General features: G+C 47.4%; 1 protein-coding gene across 2 annotated transcripts; it reads right to left on the bottom strand.

The window, feature by feature from the left end:
- Positions 1–10,288: 10,288 nt before the first annotated feature.
- On the bottom strand, positions 10,289–16,211 carry VGLL2 (vestigial like family member 2). Of its 2 annotated transcripts, XM_062488751.1 has the most exons (4): positions 16,131–16,211; positions 13,645–13,930; positions 11,416–11,931; positions 10,289–10,329 (listed from the first exon to the last, which is right to left on the bottom strand). In XM_062488751.1, the coding sequence occupies exons 1-4, from the start codon at positions 16,209–16,211 to the stop codon at positions 10,289–10,291; spliced, it is 924 nt and encodes a 307-aa protein (XP_062344735.1). The 2 variants fall into 2 exon arrangements, with proteins under 2 accessions (XP_062344735.1, XP_062344736.1); XM_062488752.1 differs by lacking the exon at positions 11,416–11,931.
- Between the last annotated feature and the right edge of the window lie 2,773 nt (positions 16,212–18,984).

Raw genomic sequence — 18,984 nt, 5'->3', positions numbered from 1 at the left:
TGACATTACATGACATGGAATACCTCTTGTCAATTAAAGTCATCTGCCTGGATGTGTCCCCTCCCGATGTTTTGTGCACCCTCAATCTATTCACTGGGGCAGGGGGCACAGAGTGAGAAGCAGAGAAGGCTTTGATTCTGTGCAGGCACTTTTCAGCAATATCTAAAATATTACTGTGTTATCAGTATTGTTTTGGTTGCAAATCTAAAACACAACACAAAATAAGCTGCTGTGAATAAGCTCCAACCCAGTACAGTCTCTAAGCTGCTGGGGAGATGTGCTCCCAGGTACTGATGAGGAGATACCCCAGGTGAATCTCTGGTCCATAGCCAGTTCCTGTCTCAGGCTCTCCAGTGTTCCTTGATGCCAGCACAAGCACTGAGCAACAATGGTGAGCATGCTGCACACACGATGCCACACACACAATCCATGAGTGCTGGGATCCCAAACAGTCATGGCTGAACTCTGAGCTGTGCTTGGATAGACATGAATACAGTGTGTGTCTGTAGCTGGTTGTCTAGTCCTTCAACTACAGATTTGACATTCATAGGAATAGATGAAAAATATTCTACTTCTGTCCATGATTAGAATTTCCTACAACCCAACACAAATGCTGTGGTGATTAATTAATGTTTGTAAATTATTCTGTAAATGTGAAGTGCCATGGCAGATGTTACTAAGGCAGCATTCTCAGTGGCATCAGATCTAAGTCCTCCATCTTCAGGTCTACAGCAGGTGGTAGCACCCAGCCATCAGTGCATTTCTGTTTTTCAGGGCTGCTTGCAAGAGCTTTTGAGCTGGCACGTACTGACGATCAGAGCTATCCAAAACCTGTGTACCTCATACTTTCTATTTGACCTACGATCAGGATACTATGAAAGAAAAACCGATGTTTTGTGACAAGAATATTGAGTTCTTATTAGATCAAAGGTAAAATTATGGAAATGTGCATGTAGCTGAGAGATATGCCAGGCTCTAGAAGGATCATGCTCTGATCCCCATGCACCACAGAGGGAGTGCCCAGTGACGTAAGCTATGGGAATGTGGCTGCCAAAAGCTCTGAAGGAAAAATTCATGAAGATTGAAAGGATGATTTGCTGAGATATGAAAGGCTTTGGTTTTATCACACTGGACAGAAGAATTTGGAGTGTCAAGACGATTTCTTTGCCTTTTTTATATTTAATATTCAGGTCTCATCTCTGGGATACTTTACTCTTATTCATTTAATGGCATCATCACAAGATTTGGGAAACTTATAAAAATGACCACCAGAAAAGCAAAAGGTTGTGTAGCTACACTGCTAACACAAGTTTATTCTGTTAGTATTTTTTACCTGCAGAAACTCATAAGCGGTGAGGACAAGAAAGGCAAGGACTAAGTTTACCTCAGCCCAATTTATCTGAGAACCTCAAGCTAGGATCCAGCACTGAGACTAAAGATGTTTCCCAGCTTTCCTGCTACCTTAGATAACAGAGCTTAGAAACACCCTCTAGATCACAATGTCCCTCAAAATTTGCTTCTCTCACAACTTGTATAGAAGGGCACAAAGATCCTGACAGCAGAGTCACTGCACCCTTGCTTTCCACGATGGTTTTCAGCAAAGAAAATTTTACTATCTGTTTGAATTGACTCATGTCTCTGGCTTATTTCCTCATTTTTTAAAAATTTTCTTTGAGATCTGTGGCATACTGTCTGTGATGATTTGAGTCATCAGGTGTGGCTTTACTGAGCATAACCAGGTGAAATTGATCCTCTGTAATTTGGGTTTAGGACCCTGCATTTTAATGGTGACTGTGAAGGCAAGCTTTGTTCTAGATTCAAATTTACCTCTCTCTACACAAAGCTGATATTAATTCAGCTAGACCTGAAAAACTATATTGCAGAAACGAATGTCTATAAAATAGCCCAGGCAGGTCGTAAATGTTAAAAAATTCTAACTTACTTTCAATTCAATTAATTCTTGAACATTTTTGTTACACACACTTCTAGTTGCAGAAGATTGCATGCCAGCTGGATTTTTCAAACAATCATGGCTCTATTTGTAATGACACTTAGCAATTCTGATATTATATTTTATTTCTAAAAAAATAGCCAGAAACCCAGGGTATCAAAGCCAAGTGAAGATGCCAAAATATTGTGGTTATTGCTATTGACATAAATGATACTGCTATATAAATAACCTTTTTTATGATGTGTTAACTTTTTGTGTGACATCTTCCATTTGAAGGATGTTCATCACTGCCTTCTATCTTTTACTGTAGGAACAGAGTTGTAAAGCAACCACTCCCTGTTTGGATATTAATTCCTGTTATGAAATCCTGTTGACTTAGCTGGATTTTCTTTCTGGAATAGAATAGAATCATTTAAGTTGGAAAAGACTTCTAAGACCATTGAGTTCAACCATCAACCCAGCACTTCCAAGTGCACCAGTAAACCACATCCCTAAGCACCACATCTACACATCTTTTAAATACTTCCGGGGATAATGACTCCACCACTTCCCTGGGCAGCCTGTTCAAATGCTTAAAAGCCTTTTTTTGAGAAGAAATGTCCCATAAAACCCAACCTCATCCTCCCCTGGTGCAACTTGAGGCTGTTTCCTTTCATTCTGTCACTTGTTATTTAGGAGAAGAAACAGACCCCCACCTTCTTGCAAACTCCTTTCAGGTAGTCAGAGGTGATAAGGTTACTCTTGAGCCTCCTTTTCTCCAGGCTAAACAGCCCCAGTTTCCTCAGATGTTCCACATAAAATTAGTATTCAAGACCCTTCACCATCTCTGATGCCCTTCACAGATTCACAGAATCAAGGTTGGAAATGGCCTCCAAGATCATGGAGTTCAGCTTTTGACCAATCACCACTTTGTCAACTAAACCATAGTACTAAGTACCCTGTCCAGTCATTACTTGTACTCTTCCAGGGACAGTGATTCTGCCACCTCAGCAATCCATTCCAGCACTTGACAACCCTTTCCACGAAGAAATTATTCCTAACATCCAACCTGAATCTCCCCTAGCACAGCTTGAAGAAATGTCCCCTTGTTCTGCCACTTGTTGCCTGGCACCTCACTACAGCTTCCTTTCAGGTAGCTGTAGAGAGTGATAAAGTCTCCTCTGAGTCTCCTTTTCCCCAGTCAAAGCAATCCCAGCTCCCTCGGCTGCTCCTTATAAGACCTGTGCTCCAGACCCTCCACCAGCTGTTTCCCTTGTCTGGTCATGCACTTCATTGTCTTTCTTGTCATGAGGGGCCCAGAACTGGATGCAGGATTCCAGGCGTGGCCTCACCAGTGCCAAGTACAGAGGGACAGCCCCTTCCCTGGTGCTGCTGGCCACAAAATTTCTGACACAAGCCAGGATGCCATTGGCCTTCTTGGCTACCTGGGCACAGCTGGATCATATTCAGTTGGATGCCAACCAGCACCTCCAGGTTCTTTTCCTCTGGGCAGTTTTCCAGCCACTCTTTCCACAGCCTATGTGTGGTTGTTGTAACCCAAGGGCAGGACCTGTCACTTGGCTTTGTTGAACCTCATCCCACTGGCCTTGGCCCATGGATCTGGCCCGTCCAGATCCCTCCAGAGCCCTCCTGCCCTACAGCAGATCAACATTTCTGCTCAACTTGGTGTTGTCTGCAAAGTGACTGAGGCAACACTCAATTCCCTCCTCCATATCACTGATAAAGATATTAAACAATACTGAATATAGAGGGACACCACTTGTGACTGCTGCCCATGGGATGTAACCCCACTGACCACTGCTGCCTGGGCCCTGCCTTCCAGACTGCTTTTTACCCCGTGAGCTGCATAAAACCCCAGCCAAGCCATGAGCAGCCAGATTCTTCAGGAGAATGCTGTGGGAAACAGTGTTAAAGGCTTTACTAAAGGTCCACATAGACAACATCCACAGCCTTTTCCTCATCAGCTGAGTGGGACATCTTGCCATAGAAGGGGATCAGGTTAGTCAAGCAAGACCTGCCTTTTGTAAGTCTGAGCCTGATCCCCTGACTGTCCTCCTTGTGCTGTGTGATGACCCTCAAGGTGATCTGATCCATTCAGATCTTTTATTCAGGGAATGCTTTCTGGAATGCCTACCTATCTCCAAGATGAAATAAATTTCTGGGGAAAAGTGTTACTAAAAGTCTCTTTAGAATTCTTTGATTGAGTTTTATATTATAAGTAAAATACTTAATTTTGATGGAAGCAGTATAAGAAAAAGTAGTGACAAAGTGACTATAGCTGCACACACCCTATAGCTACCATGTTTGCACAGTTGTACTATGGCTCAGATCACAGATTCCTAAGTGGAATATATGTTTCTGGGACATGGGAAGCAAAAAAAGATATATGAGTTATAGAGTGGCTATTAAAAACCAAGTCTGTGTGCAAGGAAGTTAGACTGTCGATAAAGTCTTATGACTGTTACTCTAAGGATTATGCAAATATAAAAATTGCAAATTCTTGTCTGATATACACTTCTTTTAAAAAAAATGGCAGAAGTGTCAAATTAAGTGACAGAGGAAAACAATAATATGCTCTTGGAAATACACTTCCAGAGTGTAAACAAAATCAAATAAAAGAGCTGTCTTAAATACAGGATTTGCATTTTCTTAGCAGAATAAACTCTCTGCCTTGACTCTCTGTGCACTCACTGAAGTGGAGGTCATGGCTAGTGACAACTGGGAGCTGTTCCTGGAGGCTTTCTTGCCTTTTTAGGTTATGAGGGTCTCTGTGTGTTTAGGATAATATGATTGACGGCTCCACTCCGGCCCCAATTAGCACCCTATAATTTATTAGCTTCTGCTTTCAGATTATGCGCTAACTTCACAAATATTTCAACCACGGAAACAGCAGCTATCAAGTGTCTCTTTCCTGATCCAACTCACTTGGACTGCAGTTGAATACAAGGAGGGAGCTGTGTAGGTCTGTCAAGAGAGAATAATCATTTGTGTCTCTGTGCAACTGGGGCTGTCACAGTTCTTTAGGACCCAGCTTCTGGAAAAAAGGAGTAGTTCTACTGGATCAGAATCAGGGGTTAGGGCTTGGTTCCTGCCACAGAGATTCAGTGCAGGATTGAGACCAATGCACTGGCTTTTCCTGAAAAGGCCCATGTTTATCCAACTCTGTTTATCATGTAAATACAGACTCCATGCAAACAACATTGTCAAGAAATTTTGTGTCCCTCCTAACACTGTTTCTTTGCTCCTTGCTGCTGTGGTGTGGGGCCAGAGTACTAAGGGCAGGAGGGAAGAGCCTGGGTGAGGCAGGAGAACAGAGAGGGGATGAGATGCAGGGTCTTGTCTGAGGACAGAAGTCAAGGAGAGGAGAAGTGGAGAAGTTGGGGTGGGTATGATGAGGGAGGAGGGGTGCCTTGCAGCTGTACCTGGGCCATATAGGGCAGAAGGAAATGTGCCATGCCACAGGGAGATGGAGTGCCCTCAGTAATAGCCAATGTGGTATTGCATCTCCTAGTGGGACAGCACTCCTGCCAGGTGTTTATCCTGCCTTTACCATGAATTAATAAGCAACCGGCACATACAAATAAATGTTCCTGTCCTTGGCCAGCCTGTGCTTTTGTGGGCTGCAGCCGAGAATGGGAAATGAAAGTGCCTATGCAGGGGACTGGGCCCATGAGAGTGCACACCTGCACACCTGCACCTCTGCACCCTTGCACACCTGCACTCCTACACTCCTGTACCCTGCACACCTGCACCTGGCATCTCTGCATCTTGCACTCTTACACTCCTATAGTCTTGCACTCTGCACACCTGCTCTCCTGCACATCTGCATTTGTGTTCTCTTCATCCCTGCACATCTGCATTTGTGCTTTCTGCATCCCTGCGCTCCTACACTCCTGCACTCCTGAATGGGCTCTTCCAGCAGCTTTCCTGTCTCTTGCAGGACCTGGTGTAGAGAGGGCAGGGGCAGAAGGATGGGGACATGGCACCCCAAGGCTTCTCTGCTACAATTTGCACTTACAGCTTTGATGCACATTATTCCCAAGCTATATGTGACTAAGGAGGCAGTAGAAGGTGCACTGCAAAAGTGCACGATTAGAAATGGACATGAAGAACCCAGGCTGAGCTGCTTGTTACTACATTTAGCTAAGATAATAATGTTAACATGCTGGGAACTAAATTAACAGTATGGTTCCCTAGGCTGTTGTCCCAAAGGTTGGGAACTGACTGAAGGAAAACTACTTTCTTTTTCTTTTTCTTTTTCTTTTTCTTTTTCTTTTTCTTTTTCTTTTTCTTTTTCTTTTTCTTTTTCTTTTTCTTTTTCTTTTTCTTTTTCTTTTTCTTTTTCTTTTTCTTGCTTTCGCTTTTGCTTTTTCCTCTATTTTTGTCTTCTTTTTCCCCTTGTACTTTTTTCCCCCTTTCTTTAAGATCTCCTACTTGCATTTCCCTATGCAAAATTGCCTAGCATACAAAATCAATATCTCACTCCTGAAAATAACCATAGGATTCTCTCCTTTCCCTGCTGCAACTGCTCCTCTGGGTGGCAGGCCCGGGAAGACAGCCAGGACACTACAATCCTCCACAGAAGCTGGCTCATCCTTCTGTAATCAAAAGGGCACGTTAATTACAACACTTGCCCAGAAAATATGCAAAGCAACTGTCAGTTAAGAGAACACTGCTGCATCCAAAGCCACCAGCAGCATTTTCCTCCCTTCCAAGGAGGGCCCAGCATTTAAGCCTTAGCTAGAGCTTGTCTTGTGAACCTAAATATGACTTCAAAGGGAAGGCGAGAAGGGTCGGCAACTCCTGACCCAAGGAGGAGACAGGGCAGATACATTTCCCCAGAGGCGGCAGCACACAGTCTAGGGGACTCAAAAGGGATAATTCAGCCTCTCTTTCACCCTCTGTCCCTTCCCTTCCTTCTCTTCTGCTGGGGGCTCCTATGGCAAACACACTGGAAAAGGAGATAAGAAATAAGCAACACTACCCTAAAGCTCTCTAACATTAGACTGTAAGTGTAGGGGCACATATATGCATTTAAGAGTTTTATGCCTTATTCTTGTGACTGCAGCCATACTGAAGCAAAAACCTTATTAAAAAAAGGGGAGACTGCACCCACAAATACCATTCCCTGTTCATCCCCACCTCCATCCTTCCCTTGACAGATCACTTTTAACCTCAGAGATTATTAAAACAGTACTCCTTCACGCTTTGCTAATTTTGACCTGTTTTCAAAAAGGGAAATAAATACCTGTGGTGAATATATCCAGAGCTCATTTTGGAAACTCCTTGTGGAGAGGACACTCTTGCTATTGGTCAGCAGCAGGTACCTTTGGTATGTCCAGCACTGCCATGCTCTGCAGCAGATGTTGTCCCTCTGCCTCCTTCACTGGACTCTGCACGAATGGGAAGCCGTTTGTGCCTGTTTGTTTGTCCCAGCTTTGCTAGTCTGTTTGTCAGGTGAGCAGTTAAGAGAGTACAGTGTGGTGCATGACATTCAGAAAGGGTCAGCAGGAGGATCTGCTCTTCAGGCTGCAGAGATGGGGACTCACATCCCTTTCAGTGTGTGACAAGCATGTGACAGGTAATATTTATGTAACATCTAAGAAGGGTTTCTTCTGTAATTCCAGATTTTCTGCAAGCATTCATGACTAAGGGAGTAATAACCTATGATGTAAAGAGGAATAAAACAGACTTGAGAAATGGCATGGAGGTCATGTGCACTGTTATGGCATTAGGAGCTGTGGCCCCAGTCCTGCTAAGACTAATGCCCAAGCTTTAAAGGTTGGTGCTGTGACTGGTCCTTCAGGAGTCAGAAAAACACAAAGTGAGCAAAACTGCAAGGATTAGCTAACACAGGCTTCAGTCCACCCAAGAGTATGAGCATTTTTTAAAAGTTGTTTATACTTTTAACACCTTCAGCCACCGTCTTGGGTTTTGTGTTTAGATGCTTTCTTGATAAAACACTAAAAAATGTACCCATAGAACAAATGCCAAAACCAATATTCATGGATTCATTGCATAAATTATCACGCTTGAATATAGTCACAGTCAAAATGAATTGTAAATGTCAATGTAGTAAATGTCTCATTTATGCTTACATTAGTATTTCCAAATGTGTTTGGTCTGCGTCACTCAGCCCTCCTTGTTAAGGATCAGAGAAGAGGGGAGGAAAAAAAAGAAAGAAAAAATTGTGGTGAAGCACGACCTTTCATAGACTCAGATTCATCTTTTATTAAAAAAAAAAAGCCTGAAAAAACTCTCAGGAAAATCCTCAAAAAATTACCCTGCTAGCTTTAAGTTTCTGCAGTTAAACACTGTTTTTAGTTACTCTTCTCCTGCAAAAAGCTGGTGCTTTCTTCCCTGGTAAACACCTCGGAATGTTTTTGGATTAACAAATAATGTAAATTCTGGGGTCATTCCCTTGCCTTTTGCAGCTTGTCTGGGCTCTGGCTATTTGGAGGCTGAAGAAAAATTGCCCTTTGGTTTATCTGGCTGAAGGAATCATGGCAAGTCCCCCCCTGCCATTTGCTAAGCTCTGGCTGGGGGTGCTCCTGGTCCGCTTCTCACAGTATGTACTCACACTGCTTTGTCAAACTCTTTCTGTTAGGATTCCTATTCTTTCCCAGATATTGACTTATCACCAAACCTAGAAGAAGCAAGTTTGGGTTATTCACAATTCCACTTCTGACACACGGTGAACATTATGCCAAATTATGTGAGAGTTTGGAAGGTAAAAGTTCTTGTAGCAGCACAAAAGTTCATTTTCTACTGCTTCTCCCAGCGTCAGGGGGCATGTTAGGAATTTCCTACTGTATGCTTTCAAATTTTCCAGCTTCAAAGATATTACATTAAGGGGAAAAAAAAAACAAACCAGAAAAACACCCAAAACACAGTAGCATTGATATCAGATGTTTTGTCTATAAAAAGTCAGCTTTTAAGCATAATGTGTCACTTCTGCCCTGTTTCATTAATTATTCATCACCTGGTAGTAACATTTTAATTTACCACTGCAACAGCAATTCTATATGCTACAGTCACCTCTTCTAGCAGAAGAAATATGGAGCAGCTCCCTTACTTTAACCAATCTTACAGACACACCATACTCTAAAATGTAACACTGAAATGGTCTCATATTTTCTTGTCTTTTGTATTTATCTCTGTGTATTTTACACACCAAGAAAATATTTTCAGCTCTTAAGATTTCTATTTATCTTTCATGCAAAATAATCAAATAACTCACTTCATCCACATAAGAGATACGTTTTCGGCTTCATCCTGAGGTTTCCAGTTTGCCTAATTTCTCTTATTCAGCTTTAATTCTTCATTGAAGTACACAGGGTGAAAGAACGAGATACCTTTAATACAGCTTTGCTACTGTTAAATATCTAATTGTCCCTTTCAAAAAACCCCAAACAAAACAACTACTAAAGTGGCAAAATGACAGCAACAAGTAGACAAAGGGAAGTGTTAGAGGCAACTCAGAACTAATGTCCATCACATGCTTTTTGTTCTGGTGTTCTCTTTAAAGGTGTTGGGTTGGAGGTCAGCCATTCATCGTTGGATTCCTTTCTTCCCCTGCTTTAAGAGGGTTTAACTTTCACTAGAAAATGTTTATTGTAAAAAGAAAAAAAAAAACAAAAACAACAACAATAAAAACCCAATCAAAACCAAACAAACAACCCCAGCCCCAACCAAACAACTGTTACACAGCCAATGCAAATGTGCCAAACTCTGAAAAATGCCACCTTGGTTTTCGTCTTTCTGGGATTTAAGCAGTTGTGAGGGGAACAGCTGCATATCTGTAAGTCCAGGCCAGGTGGCCCCAGTCAGACACTTGCCACTCACAAACACAAAGCTGAAAAATCTGACCAGTTCCTTGATAGTCCGAAAATGTTAATGAGTTCCAGTTTCTTCTCCTCTTACTTTTCTATAAAGCAAAATAAAAATCCAGTTCAAAACTGCTGAGTAGCTTTCCCATGGTTGCATTCAAGAAATAGCTTTCACTGCCATAAAAAATATTCACACCACTGAAAAACCCCCACAATTTCCTCTGTTGCCTGTTTGAAGGCCAGTGGTTTTGCATCACCATCCATGATGTCATTTGACTCTTTCAGAGTAGTCTGGCTGCAGGTCTGGGTGTGGAGTCTGCTTAAATAGAAGTTCAATGTCTTTGGCTCTCCTCTTGCAATAGAACGACTTTCCTTTCCGAAATAAGTCTAAAGCATCAGCCTTGCAAAGCCAGGTCCTTTTAAATCCTGTTGTCTTTCCCCGAGCAGCAGGGCCACAGTGGGCTTGGAAAAGGGCAAGGGGGGATCTGAGAGTCTTTGAGTCAGCACATCAGCTCAGAAGGGATCCACCACAGAAGGAGTAACGGCGAGCTGCAAACCAAGATCAGAAGCTGTTACAAACTGACCCGATTTCAGCTCTGAATGCCACCATGTCTAATGGGTAGAGAGCTACAGGGAAGAGCCAGGGGAAGAAGAGTGAAGGACAGCTCTAAAACCAGTACAGATCCTTGTTTTTATCCTGAGGTTGCAAACCTGAGAATGGAGAGAAGACAAAAAAAAAAAAAGGAAGAAGAAAAATAGGTACAGGCATTTAAGAACAGAGGAAAACAAATTGCATATCTTGCCAGCTGAGATCAGTCTAAAGCATGGGATCTCCAGAGCCCCAGAAGGCTGTGAAACAAGAAGAGCCCAAGCCAGATTGGAGAAAGGCACACGTCCCCCCTGCTTAAAGTGAGGACACCATAAGGAGCCATTAGTGGCTGCAATAATGAAACCAGCATGGAGTAGACTTTCCTTCCATTCACAACCACTGACTCAGGACCTGTCACTGCTGACTTTGCCTGTGTACCCATTTTTGTCAGCACTACAGCCACAGCCTTGGTTCCAGACACCTCAACAGGCACTACCAGGGGAAGACCACTGCCTTTTTTGCTCAGCAAATGCAATTGTGCTTTCATCTCAAAAACTGGAAGGAAAAAGTAAATAAGGACAGGAGCTAGCTCATGAACCTGCATGGTGTCTAGAAATGACCCCTCAGGGCAGCCCATGGATGGGGCCAAGAAATGACCTTTGGGGCTGTTCCATTCTGCTCCCAGCTCTCACTGCTCAATGCAGGAGCAAGACCAGAGCCAGGACAAAAGTACCTCAAAGCAACCCGTAGCCTCGGGACATGTTTGAGGGCATCAGAAATCCAAGCAGTATTGTGGAAATGTGATGTACTGGCCTGTCCCATCCTTCCTCTCCTTTCCTCACTTGCCTGGCCTGAGAGCCCCAGGAAGAGCACTCAGGGTAGAGCTCAGGTGTCACACATGGGGCTTCTACCCTCACTTCATTCCCACACACCAGAACCTCAGCCACTCCTCATGAGCGCTTCCCTACTGCTATGGACAGTGGGAATCAGGGAGCAGGGGTGCAGCAGAGCCAGGGAACATGGAGGAACCCAGGGCAGCTCATTACCTGTGTCCACATTGAGGCCAATGCTCTGTGCCATGTCTCCTGTTGCATTGGGGAAGGGGCCAGGTGTCGTCCAGGCTGCAGCAGCACCCGCTTCGCTCTTGCCCAGTTCACAAGGGGGGCTGACCGGTGTGGATACGGAGGCAGGGGTGAGGCGGTGGGGGCGCACAGAGGCGGTGGGCACCAGCAGTGAGCTGTAGCGGGGGTCAAAGTGGGGCCCATAAACCTCGTGCATGGCGGTGGGGCGGGGGTAGGCAGTGCTCTGTGTCCCAATGTAGGGGTGGTGGTGGTGGTGGTGGTGGTGGTGGTGAGCGTGGTGCCAGGGCTCAGGGCCACCCTGGTGCAGGTGGCCGTGCAGAGAGCTGGGCGCGTAGGGGTCGGTGGCAGCAGCGAAGGGAAGGTCGCTGTGGGCGGCAGCTGCCAGGGGGCTGCTCAGGCTGGCTGGGACCGAGGAGGGCTGGTACGTGCTGTTCCAGAAGGATGGTGGGAAGATGCGCTGGCTCATTGGGAAGGAACCATCTGGGTGAAGGAAGTGGGAAAGAAAGTCAGCGATGAGCACACCTCACAAGCCTTGATCTCCTTTCCTTAGGGCTCTGTCACTCTCTGATCCACCCAAACCAGTCCTTTCATTCCTTTTATTCCACGAAAAACTGGCAAACATAAGAACTTGCTCCAAACAATAAACATCCCACACACCTTGCCTATGGCTTATCCATGAAACTGCATCTATATCCTTCAGCTTTCTCTTACTGTGTAGATGGGCAAAAGGTTGTTACCTAAGGCAAGAGAAACATCTCTTTTCTTCAGTAGTGGAAACTGAGTGAGAGCTACTATACACCACTTTAATTTTCAAGATTTGGTCTTCCTTTTTTGTCTCTGTAATAATCTCCTTTTTTTAGCATTTATGCCTGTTTATTCCTGGAAAGCAGCTGCTGCCTCAGCACAGTTGCAAAGTGGGCAGGAACAGTGAGAGATGTGACTAAAGGCAAGTTTGAATCACTCAAATATCTGGGGGCAATTCTCCATCTATTTAAATGATCTGTTTCTTAGGTATATTTTCAACGTGTTTAGGAAGCCCTCAGCAGAACTTCGGAAATTGACAGGGCAAAGGACAGGGATCCTACATTTTCTTAGCCTGGTTAGCAAAATGCAAGATGGACTGGTGGTTATTAACAGCACAAATAGAAGTTATGCATGATTATTTGGGAATATAGACTGTTCCTGAAAGAAGTAAAACCATATTCTTAATACTTCTTTGCCAGGGAAGTAAGTCAGCTCTGAGACTTGGCATTTCTTGGGAGAAGAGGGAGCAGTTCATGATGATCAAAAACACTCCCTCTACTGCCATCAATTCCAGCACTGAATATCTCTCACCCGTGAAATATTCTTAGACACTACAGACAGCAATCTGTGCAGGGTCTGGGAAACCAGCCCTGGCCAAGCAGGTGGCCCTATGAGGGAGGGTTATTGAGGCTGCCCACAAGGAAGTGCCAGCCCTAACTCTCTGGCAGATGAGTGAGTGTAGGGAAAATTATTCTCCCCTGCCCTGACTATCCTTATGGGCCAGTCCAGTGTGAATCAGGCATGGATAGATAGCTGTGCATAAGCCATGGCCTTGGTCTTGACAGCACATGGCCATGGGCAGACCTGGAAGCCCTTGTTTTCAGAAACTTAAGAGACTTTGTCAGCACTCCAGAAGCAACTGGGGTGGTGATACATGCACACAGACAATAATTTTCTTTAGAGGTGGGGGAGTCTGATTAGATAGTTCCCCCATTTGCTTCTTGCTTTGCTCCCATCATTTTGATCATTCTCAACCGAAAGCTGGGGTCAACGGGGAATACACTGGCTACAGTCTCAGTTTGGGAGTCACTCTGTGGTTAGTTGGGTGGTAGCCCCCTCCAGGTAAAGCACCTCCAGTGAAAAGACAATTTGTTTCCCCCGACCGCCTCTCAGGCTGCTTTCCCCCTGGACCATGGCCCCCTTGCATAATTTGAAGGGCTTTATTCTTTCCTTTTTTACCCTGAAAGGACGAAGCAGATAGCAGCTCCTAGCCTGGGACCCCAGGGGATGCCTGCTGAGCACCAGCCGCTGGTGGGAGGGAGGAAGGGAGCCGAGATGCAGAGCCGAGGCGGGGACGAGGTGCCGGCCCATACGGCCGCCCCCCGCATCCCCCGCACTCCCCACATCCCCCGCATCCCCCGCTTTCCCCGCGCCGCGCTGGGCGCTCACCCCGCCAGGAGCCCGCGCTCCGCGCTGCCTTCGCGCTGCCCAGGGAGAAGCTGCTGGGCTGGCTGAGCGCCCGGCTGAAGTGCTCATCCACCACGGCGCTGATGTCCCCCTGGAAGTAGGTGAAGAGGACACAGCGGGAGCTGATGTACTCGGCCTCGGGGGGTCGCTCCTTCTCGGGGCTGCAGTCCTCCTCCTTGATGCTGGCCGCGGGGTGGCTGGAGAAGGAGCTGCCGGCACTGCTGCCGCTCTCCGGGGCTTCCTGCATTTTGGAGTAAAAGGCCAGTTTCTGCAGGGAAGGAAAGAAAACGGAGCCGGTCACACAGCACAACAAGGTGTGCTGTCCCGCCCTTGTGCCATCCGGCGTGCAGCGCCGTGCCCTCTCCCTCGGTCTTTCCGAGAGGATGCCAAAGTCTGGTCCTCGGCTGCCCGCCGTTCCCTCAGTATACACCATAATCCCCATATTCCCATATCGCCCTCTGTAGTCCGGGAGCAGCGAAGGGACTGCAAATAGGGCTGGGGGACCGAAACCCACAGACGCTGAACGGGATGGAGCAAGACAGCCGCCGGGTAGGGAAGGCAGGGCGGGGCGGGGGTCATACTGCCGGGTCCCCCTGCACCAAATCCCGCAAGAAAAGGCTCTTTGCAGCTGGCTCCGGAGCGGACGGCGGCCGCCAAGGGGCTGCAATGCGGGGACACGGACGGGCGACGGCCGAGCACCCACGGAGCAGTGCCGGGAGCTGGGAGAAGGCGAGAGCCTCTCGGTCCCCTGCTCCGAAAATGTATCTGGTGCAAAGAGCGTCCTGTAACCCACGGCGGCGAGGTAAAAGGAAAGACGGGGGGAAAAGACTGACAGTCTCAAACACAGTTCGGGGCAAAACTCAGCATTTCCCTGGACACCAAGAAGTTCCGTGTGTTTACTACAAGATTAATCTTCTTTTACAGGACTCCGCCGAGTGGGAAAACAGCGGGCGTTGTCAAGTTTGCCGGATGTTTCCCGTCCTTATGCGCGTTAGCATGTCTGCAGCTGCTGAGAGTTTCATAGCAATAAGCGCTGGGACGCGGAGCCCGGGCTTAGCCGCTGCGGGCAGAGCCTTGGGGCGGCCGGCGGGGGAAAAACCGAGGGGACTGGGCAGAGTATTGGACCAAGACACGCGACATATTTGATAATGTCATTCGTCGCGACGACCGCCTTTCCGCTTGGCTCCCTGTTCGGCCATTGAGGTAATGATCATCCCCCTTAATAATGTCATAAGCCGGGGGTTGAGGGGGTGGTGAGAGGGAAGGCAAGGTGGGCGAAGACATCATCTACTATTTGTGACGGGTCCTGGGCCCCGCTGCCGGGCGCTGGAGGCGGCACAGGGACCGACCGCCACGCCGCTGGCCCCGGCCCGGCACTGCACGGAGGGGGCCAGCAGCCGCCTCGGGCCCGGGACGCTGTTCTCTAGATCCATCCCCTTTTCGTTATGCTGAGGGAGGAAGGAATTGATTTCTGGAAGAGGTAAGTGCTAGGGAAAAACTGGGAACCCAAAGAGGTTAAAAGGAAAGCGATGTGCAGCAGGTGCAGGCCGCTGACCCACGCGGGACCGTGCGCGTCCCGGCTCCAGCAGATCCCCACGCACCATGGGCCGTGAGTGCCCGAAACATCCCCGCGGCCGGAGCTATCCTTTTCTTGAAACCTCGGGATTAGCTGATACCCGACCGCCCGTGGGGAGCTACACGCAGTGAGGCGGCGGGACGTGGTTCCAGCTTACGAAGCACCCGTGGTTGTCGCAGGCGACGGCCGCCGGCAGCAGCCGGGGGGCTGGGGGACGTCCCGGGGTCCCGCCGCCGCCGAGAGAGCCCCGGGAGAAGGGAGCATCCTGTAGTCCGTTCGCGGCCGCGGTTTTCTCCGCTATCGCCAAACAGAGAAACCCCGCAACTTCCCGTCTCTCTCGCCCCCCTCACCTCCCGAGCGTAACTCCGGAGCACCCCTTCGAGGCGGCTGCAAAATCTCTGTACCAAGCGGCTTCCCTGGCAGCGGCCGGGATGCCGGCGCGATGCCGGCGCGCAGGGGTGAGCGATGCCCCGGGAAGCCCGGTCTCGCAGCTCCCGACGGTCCCCACGCACATCGCTACCCCGACTCGCCGCGCTCGGGAGTAGCCCGTCCCGGCAGAGAAAACGAACAAGTAAACTTCTTAAAACAAACGAACAAGCAAATTACCCCCCTAAAAATCCTACTGAGGGTTAAAATCACGCCCTCTCTCCCAAGGCATCCCGTAGCCCGTCGTTTGCCGCCGGGGTACGTACCCTGCCGAGCCCCGCGCCAAGGTGGGATGCGGTTCTGCTCCGCTCACCATCGCAGTCTCCCAGATCTCCCCCCCTCCCGCCCCCCCTTTCCCCTCCCCTTCTCCTTTTCCCTTTTTCCCTTTGGTGAGGCCCCAGACGGCCATCCTCCAGACGATACCCCTCCCACCTTCTGCCTCTTCACCGCTGTCCCCTACTCGTACCTGGTGATAGGGGCTGTAGGCTGCTGCGAAGTAGGGCTGGGGAGGACCATAGACTTGGTACATAACATCCAAACAGCTCATGGCTGGCCGCGGCCGAGAAGTATTTTTTTTCTCATCAACTCGTGTTCTGCAAAGTGGAGTAATGCTTTGGGGGAGGGAGGTTCCCGGGTGTTAAGAGGCACCACGCATTGGTGGGAGGAGTGAGTGGGGACGAGGCCGCCCTGGGCTGTGCTGGCACCCCCTCCCTGCCCTCTTTCCCTGCCTTCCGCCCTTCCTATAGCGTGGCTCCCTCCCGCAAATACGCCGGGGCTGGAGGGGCTCCCCGGCCGCCCGGGGAATTTCAGCCCCGGGCCCGGCGGGTGGCAGGGGCGGAGGGAGCAGGGAGGAGACCCCCGTTCCTCAGCCGGGACTGCCCGGGAGCAGCGGGGCGGGAGGCGCAGGGGGAGCTCCGGCCGCGCAGGAGCCTGGCGGGGCGCGGGGAGAACCGGGGGTCGACGGAAGATGGGGGCTTACCCAGCGAGTCAACCCATCTCCCGCTGCTTTTTATTTAATTCCATTTATTCCATTACATCCCATGTGCCTCCTGTGCCGGGTGCTGCCCCGCTGCCCCCGGGGAGGATGCCCCTGTCGCACCCCACCTCGTCGGCCCCCGCTCCTGGCCCTGGTGAAGCGGAGATCCGGGAAAAGCAGGGATTTGGGTGACCCCATCTAAATCCCACCAAGTCCGGCGTCCGCCGGAAAATGCCACCACCAAAGCCACAGGAATTGAGGTCTGATAAACCGAAGGAGGAAAAACCAGTTGCTCCCGAGAAGGAATCTCTCCAGAAACTTTTGAATCATTATGAATCCCGGGAACAGCGATGCTTTTGCATTTAATAGAAACTAAAACAACGCCGAGGGCAAAGTCACTCAAACCAACAAATTAGCGTGAAGATAAACTGGATTTACTCCCTGGCTTTCTGCTGAGTACAACACGCAAAGTTGTAAATAGGTGAACGTATCTTCACTGCTCATTTTAAAGGAGTTGCATAGGAGGCAGATTATTTTTTAACAGAGATGTAAGTCCTCATTTCAATATCAACTCTTTGAAATGTTCAGTTTCATGGTACGGGTCACAGCTACTGTGAGAACAGACCCATTTTGTTTTAAGTACCTGTAATAAAGCAGAAAAAAATCTACAAAATACAAGAGAAAGAATATTACTCAGTTTTTAAATGCTGATTGGTTATGAAAGTGTTGGGCAAAATCTGAAAACAATGAACACTTTGAATTTTGAAGACCTGGAAATATTTGGACTAATTTTAGCAGAAAAACCTCATATTTAAAACTAAACGTTTACTCTATTTTGTTTTCTTCAAAATGCAATTTTTATATTCCAAGTGCTAGAAATTGTTTTGAATGCCTGTCTTTCAACAGAATAATATTTCAGTGCCTGATGAGCATGTCTCAATGTTTTATTCACCAGGTGCAAGGTTTAAAATTCATATTTAAACAAATTTCTTTCTTCCTATTCTAGTCTGGGAAATTCATTTTTCATACTGCAGTGCAGCCTGAAACACTGTGGCTGTGGGTTTTGCCTCAGCATTGCTCCTTCTCCCATCAGAACCAATTTTGCATTGGTGGTCCAGAAAATGAGGGGATGATCTCTGGGTATAAGGCTTTACAATAAGAAATGTAATTTACACTCTATAATTTTATTTCTCATGAACAGTAAGCAAATAGTCACAGCAGGGGGAAGGACTCACTCTGTGGCTGGTGTCCAAATTAAAGCAGTCAGCTAAAGAACAGCCCTTCCCTCCTCATGGTGAGAGACTGAGAGATCTCACTTGGGACAACGGGATCTCACTTTTCCTCTGTGTCCCTGCTTGTGAGAAGTAGGGAGCTTTCCCAGCACACACAGACCTGTGCCTGTTTCGAAGGTAATAGTGTGCTGGGCAAGGTAGAAAAAAAGCCCATTTCTCAGAGGGTAAGTCCAATGAACACCTGCTCCAAAGACACAGCATGCCATCCTTCTCTTCGGACCAGCCCTTCATCAGAACTCTGTGCCATAGCAAAGGTAGGACCTGACACTGGCCAAGGCTGAGCATTCACTTGTGTGGAAAAACCCAAAGTGTAACAGCAACATGTGTGACTGGGTGCTGTGATGTGGCAGATGGTCTGGCTTGTGTACCCTGGAGAATCTCCCCTTGAGGGCTGAGTTTAGGGTTTTTAGCATCCGCTCAAGTATATGCTAGGGGAATTGTGTCTGATGTGGCTTGGTATGGATTAGGTCTCTTTTATAGACAGTAATTCAACTGTAAAATTGTGCAGTGTAAGGCACAAGTAAACTTCAGTGTCTTAATGCAGCGCAGTGCAAACATTCACGAAAAATGCTGGCAATATTTTGCCTCTTTGGTGCATCTGTGAAATTAGTCCTGGTATAGGAAATTATCCTGGAAACCAAGGGATAGAAACTATATTCACTAATGATCTCACTATGTATGTGCAATTATATAAAAACAGTCTTCCTTGGTCTTAACCAAGAATTTTAGGTGGGTTGAGCCACATAAGGAATTACAAAAACTTGGAAAGATACCTCAGAGACAAAATTAAGAGACCAGTAAAGGCTTGCACAGTTTTAGAAAGGACGTGGGTAAAGAACTGGCTGTGTACTATCATAGCACTGGCATGGGCCTACTCCTAAGATATGCACTGGTAAATATTTCACAGAAGTAATATGAAAAGAAAATCTTGCTAGGAATAAAGAATGATAGGTTCTGATAAACAGCGACATGCAGGAAGTTACAACTTGCCTCAGAAAACATTGCTGTAAAGCAAGTCACTGTTATCTTCTAACTAAGCTGGAAATTTTTAC

Source organism: Cinclus cinclus, chromosome 3 (assembly GCF_963662255.1).
Source record: "Cinclus cinclus chromosome 3, bCinCin1.1, whole genome shotgun sequence".
Lineage (NCBI taxonomy): Eukaryota > Metazoa > Chordata > Aves > Passeriformes > Cinclidae > Cinclus > Cinclus cinclus.
Note: the sequence above shows the minus strand (reverse complement) of the source record. Positions and strands in the feature narration are given on the sequence as shown.